The 18,991-nt window shown below is 29.4% G+C and overlaps 1 protein-coding gene and 1 pseudogene across 4 annotated transcripts; one reads left to right on the plus strand and one right to left on the minus strand.

Annotated features, from left to right (window-relative positions):
* Positions 1 to 485: 485 nt before the first annotated feature.
* LOC112693839 (far upstream element-binding protein 3) lies at positions 486 to 8,889 on the plus strand. 4 transcript variants are annotated; one of them, XM_025569086.1, is made up of 16 exons: positions 486 to 957; positions 2,496 to 2,598; positions 2,661 to 2,843; positions 2,920 to 3,049; positions 3,116 to 3,236; positions 3,301 to 3,474; positions 3,542 to 3,595; positions 3,803 to 3,889; positions 4,083 to 4,289; positions 4,348 to 4,483; positions 4,552 to 4,709; positions 4,776 to 4,941; positions 6,278 to 6,414; positions 6,976 to 7,227; positions 8,350 to 8,635; positions 8,768 to 8,889. In XM_025569086.1, the coding sequence occupies exons 1-15, from the start codon at positions 874 to 876 to the stop codon at positions 8,629 to 8,631; spliced, it is 2,274 nt and encodes a 757-aa protein (XP_025424871.1). In that variant the 5' UTR covers positions 486 to 873; the 3' UTR covers positions 8,632 to 8,635; positions 8,768 to 8,889. The 4 variants fall into 4 exon arrangements, with proteins under 4 accessions (XP_025424871.1, XP_025424870.1, XP_025424872.1 ...); XM_025569085.1 differs by having other exon boundaries at positions 8,808 to 8,889; XM_025569087.1 differs by having other exon boundaries at positions 4,779 to 4,941; positions 8,808 to 8,889.
* Positions 8,890 to 14,074: 5,185 nt separating this feature from the next.
* On the minus strand, positions 14,075 to 18,919 carry LOC112693844 (annotated as a pseudogene).
* Between the last annotated feature and the right edge of the window lie 72 nt (positions 18,920 to 18,991).

The raw sequence follows: 18,991 nt of genomic DNA on the forward strand, positions 1-18,991 counted from the left end.
ATTTCTCGGTCAATCTATGGACTACTACAGCGTATAAAAAAACAAGACCATTCTTTAGAATATAACAAATTTATAAGAAAAATGTGCGTACCTCATTTGCATGTTCATTATTGGTATATTAAATTAATTAGTTACAACGGATTAAAAAAACAATATTCGTTCTAAGTGGACACCATTGGTTTTACGTCAACGAACAGTAGTCAGAAGTTATGACAACCTAAGACTTTTTCGTAAAATAGAGATTGGACTTGATCGTCTAACAGTACCGATGACGAAAACTTATGAAACGACGAATGGCGGCTACTAGGAGACGCCCGTGGTCGAGAAACACAACCGCGTTTATTCCTCCACGAACGAACAAACGCACACGTTTGTCGAACCTCCTTGTCAGGTGGTAATCACGTTTCGTTTGTTTCGTTTTTTTTTCCCAAACCCTGCGCGCTTCCGTCGTCACCGCCGCCGCCGCCCGTAAACATCAGACCGCGACAGAGCATAGCGTACGCCGCCGACAGTGCGACAGAGACGTCCATATATCTACGCACACCAACTCGATACACGCTACGCTTACGTTTACTTCTGTGTGTGTGTATGTTCGAGTGTGTGCCCACTGACTGCGGCTCTACTTTTAGCAATAGCTGCAACCGCAACTACTGTTCGTTCGTACTGGCACTGTTGTTTGTTGTATGCGCACTGTACAGTTGTACCCACACGACACCATCAGCTGCGGCAACAGCGGCTCGTTGTACATGAGATCTGAACGTCGTCCGTAGTTAACGTCGTAACAACCATCGCCAAACGCGCGCGCATATTGTCGGCAAGTACTTCAGCGGGAAGCATCCATTTCGTCAACGATATTATTCTTCATGTTTCACAATGAGTGATTATTCAGCGGTGAATCCGCCAACGGAAAAGAATCAGAGTCAAGCATTCGCGGCGGCGTTACAACGCGCTAAAGAGGTACGTAACACTGCTACGCGCGTCACACGGCACACCGCCGATCGCGCGTGTGCACGAGCGAATTGGTCGCGCGCTAACGGCTGCGGCAGCTATGATGAACGAGCGGTTACGAAATATGTTGCACACGCGTTCTCGCTTACCGTACCATCCGTGAAACGGTTGCAGCCATTCATCGTGGCCACGCCGACGACGCAACGGTGGTCTTTCTGGTGGTCGTTGCGGTTCTACTGCAATGTGTGACTACGATGACGGCTAATCACCCGCGTGTCTTGAATTGCTCGCACCTGTGCTCACAGTGTACGTGGTTGAATCACACTCGTCGCAACAACATGTGTTTATTGTTCAGACTTGTGATTCTTTTGACGCTCAGGGTATTTTTATACATTCTCAGTCGCGCGCCCTCCCGTTCCTAGGCGGGTTCAAGTAAAATAAACAGACCGTAGAAAACTCCACGTTGATGGTTTTGTAAACCCTTGCTATCAAGCAATGACTACATGGTCATTCGTACATATCGTTTCACCATTGCCGATGGTGGTCCTAGTTCAGTTTTCCCATCTGTTGTTTCCTCTGAAACATTGATTCCCATTTTATTTGGTTTTCAGTTGTTATTACACTTTATAATTTGTTTCTAAATCATTCAACATAGTGGAACATTATGTTGTCGCTAAACCAAGGAACAGTTGATAATGTAAAATTAATGTAGTTAATAATTTGATCAATTTAAGGGTAGATATAGAACCGAATCTGATTTAAAAATCTATAGATCGCAGTTATTGTTTTGACATTTTGTTTAATCTTACAGTATAGGTTAAAGGATTTGCATTACCTATATTGTTCTTATTAATTGTACTACAATTTTAATGAAACTACATAGGTTTCTTAGTTTGATTATCAAATTAAATTTTAATTATTGATACTATTGTCAATTTATAAATACAATATAATTATAATTAAAAACCTAAGATTTGTTTTTTTATCTTTTTGTATATATGAATGAGGTGATAAGTTAATTGTTAAAATAATTTTTGTTCAACTTAGATAAATAAAATGTTATTTATTTTAAAGACTATTAGCTTTAATTGAGCCTAAACAATATAAACTATCAATTTAATCATACGTCACAAAAATTTAAAAGAAAGTTACTCAAAAGTAGTTATTCTAACTTTTTAAATTGACACATAAATTAAGTTATAATCTTATGATCTTTTATTAATATTTTACTATGATTAAATTAGGTTAATTTAATATATTTATATATTTGTCAGTATGCAGTTGCTATAAAAGTTGTATTATTTTATAAAAATATTTTGTTTATACACTTTTAATTTATTCTTCTAGAACTATATTTTATGATCTATACTAGTTTTAAATTATATAAGTATAATTATAAATAAAAAAGTATATTTTCATTAATACTTCATCTATGGGTATTTATCCCTTAGGTAAAAGTAGTTTACTTGATTATATTTTTGTACTGAATTTTTCTATATATTTTTATGGTAAGTAAAAGTAAAAATTATATTTTAATATTTATATAGATAGCAGCTAAGATCCAACCATCCTCCAAAGCCAGTTCAACTACCGGATCTATATCACCAGAAACACATAAAAGGCCTTCAGAAGATTACGCTAACTCTTCAGGTATTTTATTTAAATGCACTCAATAAAATTTGTAATTTAATTATATACAATTATTTATTTAGAGCCAGAAAGAAAAAGGTTAGCAACATCTCCGGTGGCTTTAGCCGCCGCTCAAGCAGCAGCCGTGGCCGCCAGAGTGGCAGCAGCAGCAGCAGCCGGTATCCAAGGCATCGGTGGGCCTGGATCACAATTTGGCAACGTTGTGAATGAAGAAATAAAAGTACCAGACAAAATGGTTGGTCTCAGTAAGTATAAAATATTCATATTTTTTAATTGTATTTAGCAAATTTGATGTACTATGCGCATTAACCCTTTGCAAAGTTATAGGCCGCGGTGGAGGGCAAATTAGTCGACTACAGGCTGAAACTGGATGTAAAATTCAAATGGCACCAGACAGTCCAGGTTTATTAGAGCGATCTTGTACTCTTACTGGAAATGCTCAAAGTATAACGTAAGTATTTAATTATAATAACATATTCATTTATAATTTTTTTTTTTAATTCAAATTCAAATTCAGGCTTGCTAAAGAACTTATACAAAACATAGTACAGAATAAAGTATCTGTAGAAGGAACAGGTGGTGCAAAAATTGAAGGACTCAACATATCTTCTCCACCTTCTCAGCCAGCTTTTACTCAAGTATAAATTATTTCGTATTTTAACAATTAAGCGTAGTTTTTTTATACATTTATATTTTTAATAGGCTCAAATTATGATACCTGGAGCTAAAGTAGGACTTATTATTGGGAAAGGAGGTGAAACTATTAAAATGTTACAAGAAAGTTCAGGAGCAAAAATGATAGTTATCCAAGATGGACCCAATAGTCAAGAAAATGAAAAACCGTTAAGGATATCTGGTGAAACTGCCAAAGTTGAGGTACATTTTTCATAAGATGAATTGTAAAATAAAACTATATTGATATTATTCTTAAAATCATTTTTAGCATGCCAAAAAGTTAGTGTATGACATGTTGGGAGTTGGTGAAAAAGATGGATTGGTAAATGATTTTTGTTTTTTAATTTTAAAATAAGCATTAAAGTTGTTTAATTAGCTAGAAAATTCTTTTAACCACATATTCAAACCTGAAATGAATAACTTAGTTTTTTAGTTTATTCTTATGATTGTAAACAACCTTATGTTTAATGATTTTTTCATCTTTGATACTTGTGTATTTATAAAGAAATTATCCCTTTTACAATTCTAGTCTACATTTGATCAAAATGGATCAAATTGGAATGGTTCTAACAGTGGTGATTACAGTATGCATTCTGGTTATGGCGGTAAAGTTGAGGTAATGATTATTTATGTATCCTATCAAATATTTTATTTTGTTCCATGTTAGTAAATATTCTAGAGTCCATTAATAATATTAGTTTTATAGTTATAAAATTTTATATCACCTATGTATTTTGAAAGTTGCTTTTAGTCATAAAATTACTTTTTTAATATGTTTTGTCTTTTTATTAATTGTTATGTGTTTATAGGTTGGTGTACCAAAGCAAGTAGTAGGATTAGTTATAGGTAAAGGTGGTGATATGATTAAAAAAATCCAAGCTGATACTGGTGCCAAAGTTCAATTTATAAATCTCAATGAAGATACCCCTGATGATAGGAGGTGTTTAATTACTGGTAATCCTGATCAGGTAGCTGAAGCTAAGCAAAGAATAGAATCATTAGTTGATAGTGCTTTGGTAAGTGTATTCCCCAATCATTTATTCATTGCTGTTGTAATAACTTTTTTTATTCTAGAATCGAAGTGGCAATAGACCAAGTGGAGGTAACTTCAACAGAAATCAAAGTTGGGGAAATAGTGGCCAAACCCAACCACTAAATGAAACAACATTCACTGTACCATCTGCTAAATGTGGAGTTATTATTGGAAAAGGTATTTATGTTTATATAAACATAAATTATATTTTAAAATAATATTTTTTTTAATTGTTTTATTTTTAGGAGGTGAAACAATTAAGCAAATAAACTTGCAAACTGGTGCACATTGTGAAATAGATAGGCGGCACAACAATACTGGTTCTGAAAAAACATTTGTCATACGGGGAACTACTGAACAAATTGAAAATGCTAAACGCATGATTAATGAAAAACTAGGATATGTATGTCATTAATTTTTATGTTATCTTATTTTATGGTTGTTTTATTTCATAATTTCATTTCATTAGCAGGATCCTAATGGTGGTTCTCAGAGTTATAGTAATATGAACCAACCACAACCACCTTATGGTTCTCAAATGGGTTGGGGTGGTCAGGATGGTCAAATGAATGCATATGGTCAAGGTTGGAATCCAAACATGCAACAACAGCAACCACAACAGCCAACTGATCAGAGTAAATACAATTACTTTTTTTTTTTTTAATTAACCTTTTCACTGCTGAAATAAATTTCTCTTTAATGTGTGCTGTGCTGTGCTGAATAAATTTTAAATTTTTTGAGAATTTTAAATTTCTCGTTACAAAAAGTTTAATTGCCATATATTCTGGGAAAAAAAATTTGACAGAGTTATTCAATTTTTTATTTCCCTAAACCAGAGGTTCTCAAATCTTACACATATTCATATAAACAGTTCAAATATTACCGTATACATATAATATTCTTTTTTTTCATAGTACAAACAGTAAAAATTTACCTAGATGTAAAAAAAATTATTATCATTGCCACTGATGCAGTATCACTTTTATTTTTTGGTAATCATTGGAAATGATAAAATATAAATCCATTCATAACATCTTTGGAATTGAACGGAAACAATTTTTTTTTCAATTAATTTGTTACTTTCTTCTCCAGATAGAACTGCATATTTTGTTAATGTAGTAATTATACCTTATTTTATAATAGAGCTAAAGCGTATACGCAACAGTAGCGCTGAAAGGGTTAAAATTGTTATTGCTTATAGTTGTAACAATTTTCTTTTTTTAAATTGTGTTGTATACTTTTTCTTTTTGTGTTTAACCTTATAATTGATTTTACAGTTGGATATGTGCTCTACTCTTCCTTGTTTCCAGCTAAGTTCTTCAATTCAGTATAACTTGATAGCCTTGCACTAAAAATTATTTGTTTGACCAATAAAGTTCTTGGACATCCTTGATTTCTCCTTTAATTTTCTCTTCTATTATTTTATAAATTAGTTCATTATTGTGCTCAAAATTTGACCAATTGTGTTCTATCATCTTGCTTTGATGTTTTTTGAGTATGCCTCTATTACTCTGAGTATATTTTCATTGGTACAGTGTTCTATCCAACTCACTTGTAGTATCCTTCTCCATCACCATATTTCATGACTTTTGAGGATTCATTGCTCTGCCTTATTTAATATCCAGATTTCACAATTGTATACCGCTATACTACATATGTATACTTAAATGATGCATTTCTTTAACCGAACACAAATGCTATTGGAGCATAAACATTTCTCTTATTCATAAATGCTGACTGCCTGTGCAATTCTGGATCATATTTCCATGATGCATTGGCCATCTTGGTTAATTGAGCTGCTTAGGAATATTAAATATTCAACTTGTTCAAGCATTCAATTCCCTGATTAGATATTAATTCTAAGTCTAATTTTTGGCACATCATAATTTAAGTTTTTGTATCCCTATTTTAGTGATTATATAATAAACATAAATATAAATAAATGTATTATAATATATAATTGTACTTTAGATAGTGCAAATCCAATGTCTAATGCAAATGGTGCCCAGGGAAGTTCAGATTTCAGTGCCCAATGGATACAATACTATAGATCTATGGGTATGCATAGAGAAGCAGAATTCATTGAACAACAATCCAAACAAATGAAGGTATGTTTCTTAAATTTTTCATCATGGTCAAAAATTATTTGGTTTTTATTCTTAAATAATTATTTAATATTGGTTTTTTTAAATACTTCATGTTGATCACATTAACTGTGATCTTATATATATAATAAGTATATCTTATTAACCTATTTTAGTTCAAATTTACAAAAGCTATTTGTTTTACATTTGTATACATCTCTGTATTGTTGTAGAATTTACATAATTTAATTTTAAGTAAATGTATTAGATTTTCGTAATAATTTTTCTATATATTTATAGTCTAAAGTTAGTGAATGTATAAAACCTTAATTAGGTTTATTAATTTATACTCTAATTAATATATAGATTCATTCTTATTCAATTTAAAGAAGAAAAAAATTATTTTTCTTTGTACTGTAGTAATAATAACATTAAATTTTAACTATTTGATTATGTTTAACGTTATTAAAAATAAATGTTACTGGCAAAGTAATGAAAAAGCATTATCTGTGAAATATTTCAAATGTTTGATTTAACATTATGCCTATAACATATGTTTGATGAGGCGAATTCTAATTTTTATAGTTCAATCAGATGAATGGAACCAGTGCAGTACCAAATCCAGCTAATGTACAGCCGCAGCCTCATGCAATTCCTCCAAATGGAACGGCAGGTGTAATGCCAGTTGCTGCTTTATCTGCTAATGGCAGTGGAAGCAGTGCTGGAGTTAGTGCTGGTGCTGGAACTCCTGATTATAGTGCACAGTGGATAGAGTATTATCGATCAATTGGCAAAAACAAAGAAGCTGATATGGTTGAACAACAAGTTAAAGCTAGGGTAAATAAATATTCATGTTAACATTGAATTTAAATGTATTTTCATTTTTTTTTTTTTTTTTTATAAAATTAGGAGTTACTTTCATATTATTATTATTATTATTATTATTATTAAAATCTTAATTCTTCCTTAAAAACTAATTCTATTATTATAATTATATATACGTTATCATTTCTTAATGATATCAGGCAAAGATGACTTTTTGTATATAATTCAATTTAATCTGTCTAATTTAAATATTGTTATCAAACAATTGTCAATTATCCAGCTTAAATAAATAAATTACCCTATTAAATAATAAACAGTCAAGTGTTGCAAAGAGTAGCTTTCTCCCAAAGTGATATTGGTAGTTAGAACAGTAGTTTGATCCAATAAATTTGCTTTGCGAGGATTTATTTCCGATCTTGTGTACTCACTGTTTTCTTCATTGTGAGCAGGTGATTGACGCGTATTTAGTATATTTTGTTTTCGTTTAACTAAATAAAAATATTATTAATCTTGATAGCCAATATGTTGATTTTCTGCCGTCCATGTCATTAATATATCTTCTACATCCCGGTTCGGGAGACGTTCTATAGACCTCTAACTTTTGATTTTCCGTGCACTATTTTAACATCACCCCACAGTAATTCATTAATTACACTATTGACAAACTCTCCTATTATCGATATCAGTAATTTCCACATCTGATAGTTTTAGAATATGAACAATATTGACAGTTGATGGTTGACTATTGTTTTTAGCATGTTGCTGTTGCAAATTAGTTATCGTTCTAATAGTTACATTGTAAAGCTGGTCTCATATGACTTGCAACATCATAATCACCAATGTTTTGGTGTAGGAGAGCGATGCGTTATAACATTGCCTAATAAACTACGGAAATGATAACAACTTCTAGGCAATGATATAATTTCTTTCCGCTATTAGGATTTTTCATCATTTCCTGAGAATTGTTGTAATTTCCAGTAACATATTTATTTGAATTCTGAATTCTGATCATTATTCTTAAGGTAACATACAAAATTAAAATAAATCCATCTATTGATAGAAAACAATTAACTAGAATACCATTAATACATATCTAGTTATAATTAAGTAACAAAAACTGTTTTAATTTAAAAGATTGGTCAAACTAATGGCCAACCAAGTGGCGGGTCAGATCAGTCACCTCAGCAACAACAGCAACAACAACCTAATGCTTCTAGCCCACAATCTGGACAACCACAGTCGTTAAATGATGTATCAATGTATGGTGCACAGTATGGTATGGCTTATGGTGCAGGTGGTTATTATGGAGCACAAAATCCTGGTGCCGCTCCCACAGGATACGGAGCTTATCCTGCTGCAGGAAATGCTTATGCAGGATATCAACAGGTGCCACAACAAGATCCGCCCCAACAATAATGAGGTAAGGGAATGGTGGATACAAAACAATGTGCTTAACAATTATTAAGATGTCAATTACGTTTTAAGTATAAAAGAAAAATAGTTTTTTTTTTTTTTTTTATCCATAAATATTTTGCTTATCATGCCTTTTCAGGACTTACGTCAAAAATATACTATTAACTGTGTTATTGCAGAACGTCCAGATACCAGGGATATCCTCGCTATGGTCAGGTCCATTCATATTAAATCAATAAACAAATAGTTTTGTCTTCTCTACACATTTTTTTTTCTCTATTAGTATATTTAACTATGTTTAATTATGTACTATACTTAAATGTAAAGACATTTTGTAGCGCAAAAATTGAAAAAGCGATATTGTTTGTCTGAATAGTGTTGGCGATTAGTATAAATGTATGTGTATGTATATATATAAATATATATATATATATATATATATATATAGGTCAAATCGCCATAATTTATTTGGAGTTATGTTCATATGATGGCTATAATATAATCCTATTATTTTTGGTTATATGTTATCCATTACTATTCTATACAACTTGTTTATTACATTTTCTCATCTCCATTTAAATATATAATACACTATTCAAAATTTTATTACATTGTGAATTATTTCAAGTAAAAGTTTGAAATTGTGGACAATTTCAAGTTTGGATTTATTAGCATAATATTAAATTAGGTTCACAACATTAATAAAACAGTTTTTTCTTTCTATAATTTAATTTATCAAATTTGCATTTAGGATCCTTTTTTTTATAATATATAGTTAAGTAAAATGTTTTATGATTTAAATATTATTTACCAAGTTTTGTCTTGAACTGTATATTAAATAAATAGGTGATTTTTGTTAATTTATATTTTCTTTCGTTAAAAATAATTACAAGAAAGTTACTTAATATGTATCAATATATATATACATTTATATTTATATATATATTCTATGTGCATGTTTTTAATTATGCTTCCATTGGTTTATTAGGCTAGATTTTCAATTTGTTTTTCTTGCACAAAACTTGGTAAACAATTCAAAAACCACTTAATTTTAATATCTTATATATAATAAAAATTTCATATGTTTACCTAAATAATTATTTATCTTAGAAAAAATACATTTATAAATAATATAACTAAAATTTGTCATGTGTGAAATGTTTGTTTAATTTATTTTTACCTTGTTTACAGCATGTCGTTCAAACAATTACCAGGTTTGTACGAAGCTAAGGGTTTTTAATTATACCAATGTCCAAACAAATGAAATTTTATTGTCATAAATATTTTTATTTTATTATCTTGTGGAAATATGTTTGATTTTATAAATTTCAGTGGGAAATGTCTGGTGTCTTGAGGTGGAGCCTGACATTGGGAAAGGTAATTTTCTAATGGTTTCTCCAAATAAAATAAAAAAATTAAAAAATTAAAAACTTACATGTATACATATTTTATATATATTTATACGTACACTTGTATCATTGATAACAAATGTTTATTTCGGAAATTTGTTAACAAGATTTTGTTAAATATTTTATTTGTTTATATTTGATGATTTTTGAAAATTTGTTTCTGACATACTTCTGTTGCTTGTTTCAGATCACGCGACAAAGCGCATTTAAACACTATAATTTACTTTAATAATTTACATGTTGTGCAATTTACTATTTTGTATGTACATATTGTAATATTATTAAAGTGTATTAACATTTGATTAAAAATTCGAAATATAATTATAGATGAAATATTTTACATTATTTTTTATTTTTACTGTAAGGTACATTTATCAATTGTTTATAACTGTTGTTATTAATAACCATTGGACATTGGTATGCATTTCATTGATGTTGGCGATAAAAAAATTGAAAAAATTGTTACTCATAAATATATGAATACATTTGATTGCCTTCATTGTCAATTATATATAAATTAATTTGGAACATTTTTTATTTTAAATGTTTAATTTTGTAAAATTATAAGAAGTATTAGGTGTTTTCTGTTTTTTAAAAATTAATTTTATCAAACTATTAATTCATTTTAAATAGATATCAAAATCTTTGAAGGCTTTAATTATTATTATTTTTTTAAATCATTCTAGGAGATTTTTAAAGCTTTGTAGAAGTAATCTTGGTAAGTCTGATATTTGAGTCTACATTGATTTATTTTATTGTTCTAGTATTTAAAAATATTCTATAAATTGTACTAATAAGTAATAAGTTGCAGAAGAATAAATTATTGTTAACAGTTATTAATATGTGTTATTTGAAAAATAAATAAGGGATAGAATTATTAAATAATGATTGACTAAATATTAAATAAAGAAAACATAGAATAAGGGTGGGTATTAAATGAAGTAGACAACACAACTATTCCATTTTGGTATAACTATATTATTTTAAAACTCAAAAAAATATTTTTAGTTTTAAATGTACATTTTTGTCATCAATTATAAATTTTAGTTTTGATCTACCATTAATAAATTTAATAAATCACTAATACACTTGAATGCTAATAAATATGAGTGAACCACTCCACACGAGTAAAATTATGACTTAATTGTTTGTTTAAATATTTTACAGATAAAGAAATTCCTAATTAATTTTTATTTTAATTATATATATATATATAATAAATTGTTAAAAAACTAATTTTAATCTAGAGCAGTCTTTTTCAACCTGGAGGTTGCTAGCCTTTTAGTGATCGTCAACTTATTATTTAGGGTCGCCTATGATTTAAAATTTTAATCAATACAAATTTAAAAGTTCCAATAGTAAAATAAAATAATAATAAAATTAAATCAATAGATATTACAGTATTACATAATACGAGTATATATAATTATATATTAAAACAGAAATCAACTGGACATTTCATCAGCTATGAGAATTTAACAAAGTCAATTACATCAAGAATTGACAAAACAATTACATATCAACAGCAACACCCAAACCATTAAAAACCTTAATTTATAAAAATATATATATATAGATTAAAATATTTGGTATACATTTTTTTAATTAAAAATAATTATTATATTTGTATTTCATGTACACTGTACAGTGTTCAATGTACAGTACTTATATTAGTATTAATTATTAATAATAATATATGCAATTATATTAAAAAATATATATATGTAGAGGTCACTAAGAAATTTAAATTTAAAATGAAGGTTAGTAAAAGAGTAAAAAAGTTGAGAAACATTGATCTAGAGAACTTCATTAAATTTAATTCATTTTTGCTGTAAACTTTGGTAAAGAAAAAAAATTGTGTATTATTATTTGAGAGAATTACGTAATTTATTTATAAATTGTATTTTAAGATTATTTATAATTCCTTATAAAAAATTTAATTCTGTGGACTCCAACAAACCCAATAAAGTATAAATAGTCTCTTTGTTATTTTCAATTCATTGATTTTTAAATATTCATAATTCAGTTAGAGTAATAGTAATAAAATAAGTCGTACATGCATTTAAATTTCCAAATTTATGTTCATTTAACTGTTTCTATTAATTTTTGGCAAAAAAAACTACTGTGGTTAGTAATTAATTAAATTATAAAAACATAATTTGTTATAAACTTTTATTATTAATCAGTCTAATATTTTTTTTTTTAATATATCAATTTATTAGTGTGTATTAATTTTTATAACTATTGAACATAGTAAAATTATGATATTTTGCATATAAAATTAATGTTGTTGATTTAACAATATATAGTTAGTTAAGACACTATGACTATGGAAAGGCTATCATATAACAACTTTAAAATCATGTTTGTACGATCGTTGGGACCTATTAAACGTAAACATGTAAATCAATATTATGTTACTTTTATTTCCAAAAAAAATTATGTATTAATAGTTCAGTAAGAGTAAAAATAAATGGTTCAGTTTTAAATATTTATGTAGAATCTCAATCAAGTAAACTTCCCTTATAGATGTTAACTGATTCTGTAATAATAATAATAAAAAAAAGTATAAAAAATCAAAATATACTCGTATTAAAATTACGATTAAAATTATAGTAACATTGTTAAGTTGTATTGAATTAATCATAGCTGTTTTTTCTCTATTACGACTTCTTTGTAATTACATTAATTGGTGCCGATATTTATGACTATTATCCACAACATTGTTAAGTTTTGATCAAGCTGAACAAACATTTTAAATAAATGTAAGATACGATGATATTGATGATTGCTACCTGACAGGTAGGTCGACATTCAATTATAGCCTAATAATTTTATTCTTCGCGCAGGAACAGCAGATAAGTTAAATATAATATTTGTTAAACAAATCTCTACTTATAAACTAACTGCTACCGTTCTGAACCGTGTTAGCATTATACAGCTGTTACCTTTTAAAATTGTAATTACAACGAGGACACGTCATTAGCTTGCTGCAGTTGGAGTAAACTTATACGGGCAATTGTTTGTATTTAAATTATTGTTAGTTTGCTAAGTGATCACACATGATTTCTAGTAGAACCACACATAATTAAATGTATTTGAGCTTATTTTAAATGAATACATTTAAATTAGTTATAATTATAAAGGTTCTGACAAAACATACTTCAATTAAATGATTACCACCGTCTCGTCCTTAATAATATTCGTTATGTTAGTGTTATGAAACTGTAATATATTTTCTACGAATTACCTAAGTTTTTAAATTATCCAAAGCAGTGCTGTGGCACCGAACAATATTTTTAATAATTTAATCAATAGCCAAGTCCCCCAAGGACATATTTTAGCATTTAGGTACTGAAATTTCTTAGATAGTATTTATCCAAAAGATTATATTTTATAGTTAGCTGGATTAGTTTAATTATAACTTTTACTAATCCACGGAACCTCCCTAAAACTATTTTCTGACAGGATTGAACTCCCGAGTAGTGTATATGGTATCCAACTTCGCTGATAGTGTGATACCATTGATTTTAAATACTAGTATTTGTAATCAATGGTGATACTAATGTAATCATCGACATTTAAGCCAGGTTTACACTAGGATAGTACTCGGCTGAGTCACTAAAACTTGTTACTAAATTGCGTCAAGTAAGTGTCTATATACAGTACAGTAAAATTGATTAATATTCATGTCTTCTAATACAATAACTAGGTAGGTAAGCACAAGATATACTTTTTCAGTTCTATCATTGTGTTTTATCTTTTTTATAAAGTTAGCTGTTGTTGTTTTGTGAGTTAAAAATGTGTAAAGAAGTTTATATAGATAGCCTATAGGTTATATTATACACAGTTCCGCGTTAAACTATGTAAACGCCCCGGGTCAAATTAAAATATACCACCCTTAAGAAAATTACAATTCAAAATAAAAAATAATTTATGTAATAGAAATAATATATATTATAATTATACAGTCATACAAGAAAAATTATAATTATATATTTTTTATTTTATGTTGATCCTCAAAAATTTGCCTCCCGTTAAACACGGCTCTGATTTTACATACGTATACAACATTTTACATTTTATATATTATTTATAGTGTTTCTTTTATTGCCTTTCCCTTGCAAAAATTCTTCCATCTCTTTCATTTCACTTGTGGTGTGTTCAAGTAATCTGTTCCTGCACCCGATTCCTTGGAACATTAAATTTTTTTAAACTCTTGCGAGTAGGTTGAACGTAAGTTTTTAATTTTAGTTTTTTCTTCCGCAATTCCAAAGTCTGGTATGTTCATAACACTTACAATTGAAGTGCAGGCAGTATCAAGTGCTTATTTATTTTTATAGAAATTATAATACATGTTCCAAAGGCATTCGTGTTGACGATATTCTACAAACTTTAATGTAGTATCTTCGTTCCACTTATGATTCGTATAAATATTGAATAATCTTAAATAAAAAATTATACAAAATCAGTCGGGATAAAAAATGATAGTAAATAATAAGTAGGTACAAATCAAAAAGAAAGTGAAGTGATATAACACATAAACAAATGTGACAACCTGTTTATTCGCAACGTTTTTACTAAATTTAGCACTAAAATAGTTCTAACAGTAGTGTCTACCTTGGTTTAGTAAATTGTTAGCTGCTAGTGGAAAGACCACTAGATGGAAAAAATAGAGTTGTTTTCTATTTACTCGACTAAAATGTTTACTAAAATCATCGCTGGAATAATAACTAAATAGTATGTCTGCATTGTTCAAGTAAACAAAAATTAGTAACATGCTTTAGTGACTCGGCCGAGTAATATCCTAGTGTAAATCAGGCTTTACCTTCAAGTAAGGTTAATAAGTCAAAAAATGTACTTCTCAAGTGAATGTTTCGAGAATATTGAGCCATTTCGTGAACATATAATGGCGTATTGAGTGGGTAGTTTTAGTACCCCCAATTCGATTTATGAAGCATTTTATTCTAAAAATTCGTGATCATTATTGTAAATTATATTTTAGAAATGTTTAAGTGTTATTACATCCGTGAATTATATTTTGTCTTTAATTTATTCAACTAAGTGGAATAAAGTGTTCTTCACAGAATATTAACTATTCTAATAATTTAAGTTAGTACCTAATTTGGTGTAATAAATAAAATTATATTTTTTATTCTAGAATATGAGAATTCGATTGATGTTTGATAAAAACCCAGTCCATAATTTCTAAATATAATAAAATTCTAATGGTACGGCGCAGGGCCGTCCTAATAATTTGCGGGGCTCGGGGCAGAGTAAAATTGTGGGGCCTTAAATACCGAAAATGTCACTATCGCGCGTAAGTTGTTATTGGAACTCAAGTGTGTGCAAATACTCTTAACAGATATAGTACCTTGCACTTACAACAATATGAATAAGTAAATCAATTAATTATATAATAAATAATTTTACACGAAAAAAAATGATAGGTACATTTTTTATTGTATCTATGAAAGGTCTGTCCAACTATGGTGAGAGCGCGGGGCCCGGGTCGAGGGCCACTCTCACCCTGCCCTAATGACGGTCATAGTACGACGGAAACAAAAACAATTAGTTAACTTAAAATGGTTGAATTTATTTTATATTTTTGTAAATTTAATGTTAAAACTAACGAACTCTAGAATGTTAAAATAATGAATTTTATTATAATATTATTGATTGTAATTTAAAAATTATATTTCAAACTCTGTCCTATTAAAAGAGTTCCAACTTAAAATTATTTTGTAAACATAAAAAAATATTAGCTTAAAATTTTTCTATTTTGGAACCAACGTTATTGTATAACGTTTTATTAACATTGATAATGATCCAAGGTAAGTTTTTGTTTTGTATATTTGAAATGCATGTAGAAATGTATTTTACTTGTCGGTACTGCAGGTTACTCAATGTTTTAACGTCTCCGTCGTAGGTACATAGGTACTATCTATAGCCCAGTGGCACCGAACTTCTAAAATTTTACTCAGGCCAAATAAAAAAATACAACGATCTCAAGAACCCCAGCGGCCATAAGCCTAAACTTTTACTTAGCATAGAAAAATAATTTGTACTCTCAAATTACGAGTATTAGGTAAGCATAATTCATACTAGTCAGACACCGTTCCGCAAAATATTTTATTATGTGTTTTAATCTAAGTAATTTACATTACGTTCGGTAAACGTAGAATTGGTTCCCGGGTCAATTAATTGTGAATGAATTGGTTCCCAAAAAAAAAACTTTCTAGTATACAATTGTTCGAATTGGTTCTCGAATAAAATAACTTATCGGTTTATCAGTCTACAACTCACTCTTACAAGATACGTATATGTACAATCGATAATCTTATATTTTATTAGGTTTTACGATGTCTAGGAAAGTTTATAAATATAATTTTATATCTAATAGATTGATTATATTTTGTCAGTCTTGTGACAACTAACCTAGAGCGTGCAATAAAATGGAAGTGATGTTCAGTGAAAAAAATAAAAAATTCATCGTTATTAACGGTTTCAAATACGGATTTCAAAGATAACTATCGGGAAATATGGAACGTTGGACTTGTACAAAAAGAAAATGCAAATCGTTTTTAAAAATAAATAATTTAAATAATATTGAAGAATGTAACCTCGAACACAATCATGAGAAAGATAGTGAAAACATATTGGATAGGCAAGCATTAAGCAATAACTTAAAAAGAAAAGTTCAGGAAAATCTTGAACGTCCAACAAAATTAATCTGCCAAGAGTTACTATTCAATGGTGATATTGAACAGCTTACAGCGCATGACGTTTTTGGAGTAAGATAAAATATTCACGCTAGTCGATCAAGTAAGTTACCCAAATTACCTAAGACTTTAACAGAACTACATGAAGCATTTTGATATAATTACAAATCGTGGTGAAAATTTCAAATATATTAATGATTGTGAAACAAATATTGTAATTATTACTTGTTCACATAATTTAGAGATATTCCGTAAAATTAAAACAGTGTTTGTTGATGGAACTTTTAAAAGTTGCCCAAAATTGATTTACCAGCTTTTTACCATTCATGGTGTAAAATATAACAATTATTTTCCATTAGTTTTTTTCCTACTGCCCAACAAGAACAGTATTACTTATTTCGATTTATAGAACATCACATGAGGCCTGAAATTATTTTTGCTGATTTTGAAAAGGCTATTCACCTGACAGTATCTGAAGTTTGGCCACAGTCTAAATTAAGAGGATGTATATTCCACTTAGGACAGGCGTGGTGGAGAAAAAATCAATCTTTAGGACTCTCAGATGAATTTAAAAATAAAGATTCAGAGATTGGGCAAATATTGAAATACTTTTTCGGATTACCTTTATTGCCACCTAATATAATACAAAACGTTTATGTTGAGTTGATGACTATAAAACCATTACATGAAAAACATGATACATTTTTTGATTATGTACTTGAAAATTATATTGAAAATGATAGTGTTTTTTACCAACAATTTGGGCAGATTTTTAAGCCACTTCAGAACAAACAACAAACTGTTGCGAATCGTTTCATGGAAAACTGAATTCTAGATTTTATTCCGTCCGCCCAAATATTTTTTTATTGATTGAACAATTAAAAGCAGTGCAGTGCGAAACATACATAAAGCAAAGAAACTCATTTAAATTAAAGTCCAAAAAAGTTGCTGAAAAAGAAAAGTTTATTGATGAAAATATTAAAAAATAGAGGGAGAGCCAAATATCGAACCTACAGTTTGTAAAAAATGTATGTTGTTAATTCATACCACACTAATTTTTTTCTAGTATTATTTACCTATTTTGACTTATTATTACATTATTATTACTTATTTATTACAACCACAATTATTATTATTGACAAATACGTATGTAGCGTATATTATAAATATATATATTAATATATTATTCTGAGCAACATTTTTAACCATACCTAGTATTCTATATAGTGTTTGAAATATTCGAACTTATTTGAATTCTAGACAGTCCTAAGTCTGAATAAATGGGAAGGAAATTGTTGTGAAAGTTTGCGGGAATCAATTTATATGTTACCTGTAGACAACCCGGAAACCAATTCGTAGTCGTCCTTCCGTTCATACACATACTGACAGTACTGAGTCAGTCCGGCATTTCTCGCGAGGTCAAAATATTGCAGAGTGTAAACCATAGATCGGCCCTTCTGATTCCCTGTCTCATTTTAAAAATGTGGTCAGGCCATGGTCTGACCTAAGCATAGGATTTGGCGCCACTGCTATAGCCTATAGAATCTATAGTATAGACGGTACGTATCAGATAATAATGAACTATAAATATTTCCAGTTGAGTAGTCGAAGCAATTTTCAAGTAATGTTATTTTACCAATATTGCCCACATGCCTTGTTGCGTACCGTAAAAATGTCTACTTCTACTGTTATATTTTGAACGCATGCACGTTATTGTTAATTACAATATGTTAACCGTATATTAATTTAACGGATTAAGTAACCTGATTAATTTTTTGACGCTCCTGTACCTAAAATCTGTTAACTCCTCGCTGTTGTTAACTGCGCGTTACCGTCGAAAATATTCACCGATCGTTCTTATAAATGGTACCTAATACAGTACTAATTGTATACATAATATATAGCTGTCAGTGAGAACTTCCAGTACCGTACGGAAGCGCGGGTAAATGTACCGTACCCCGGATACGCCCAGACGAACGTTTCGGAAACGGTCGTCGAGTGCAACACGAGTAGAACAATTTGTCCAACAAGTCGTCACCGCAGGGGAACTTGGATAGTTCATATCGCGAACTATACGTGGTCCGCAGTAAGCCGTAAACGACGTAGTAATTGTCGGCATAGTGTGTAAATAATACCGCGTAATGGTAGCGATTGTAACATGATCGTATTATTGCGCGCGTTCACGTACGGTGTCCCCCTCCCCGTAATTTCGCGCCGGCTTCGGCGGCCGCA

This window comes from Sipha flava, unplaced genomic scaffold (assembly GCF_003268045.1).
Source record: "Sipha flava isolate LNK unplaced genomic scaffold, YSA_version1 118_pilon_pilon, whole genome shotgun sequence".
In the NCBI taxonomy this organism is placed as follows: Eukaryota; Metazoa; Arthropoda; class Insecta; order Hemiptera; family Aphididae; genus Sipha; species Sipha flava.

Bases quoted from the DNA above. Each gene is read 5' to 3' on its own strand.
- LOC112693839 (XM_025569086.1), top strand. From the start codon at position 874: ATGAGTGATTATTCAGCGGTGAATCCGCCAACGGAAAAGAATCAGAGT. The intron at 2,599-2,660 runs GTATTTTATTTA...TTATTTATTTAG, and splicing joins AGATTACGCTAACTCTTCAG to AGCCAGAAAGAAAAAGGTTA. The intron at 4,484-4,551 runs GTATTTATGTTT...TTTTATTTTTAG, and splicing joins TGGAGTTATTATTGGAAAAG to GAGGTGAAACAATTAAGCAA.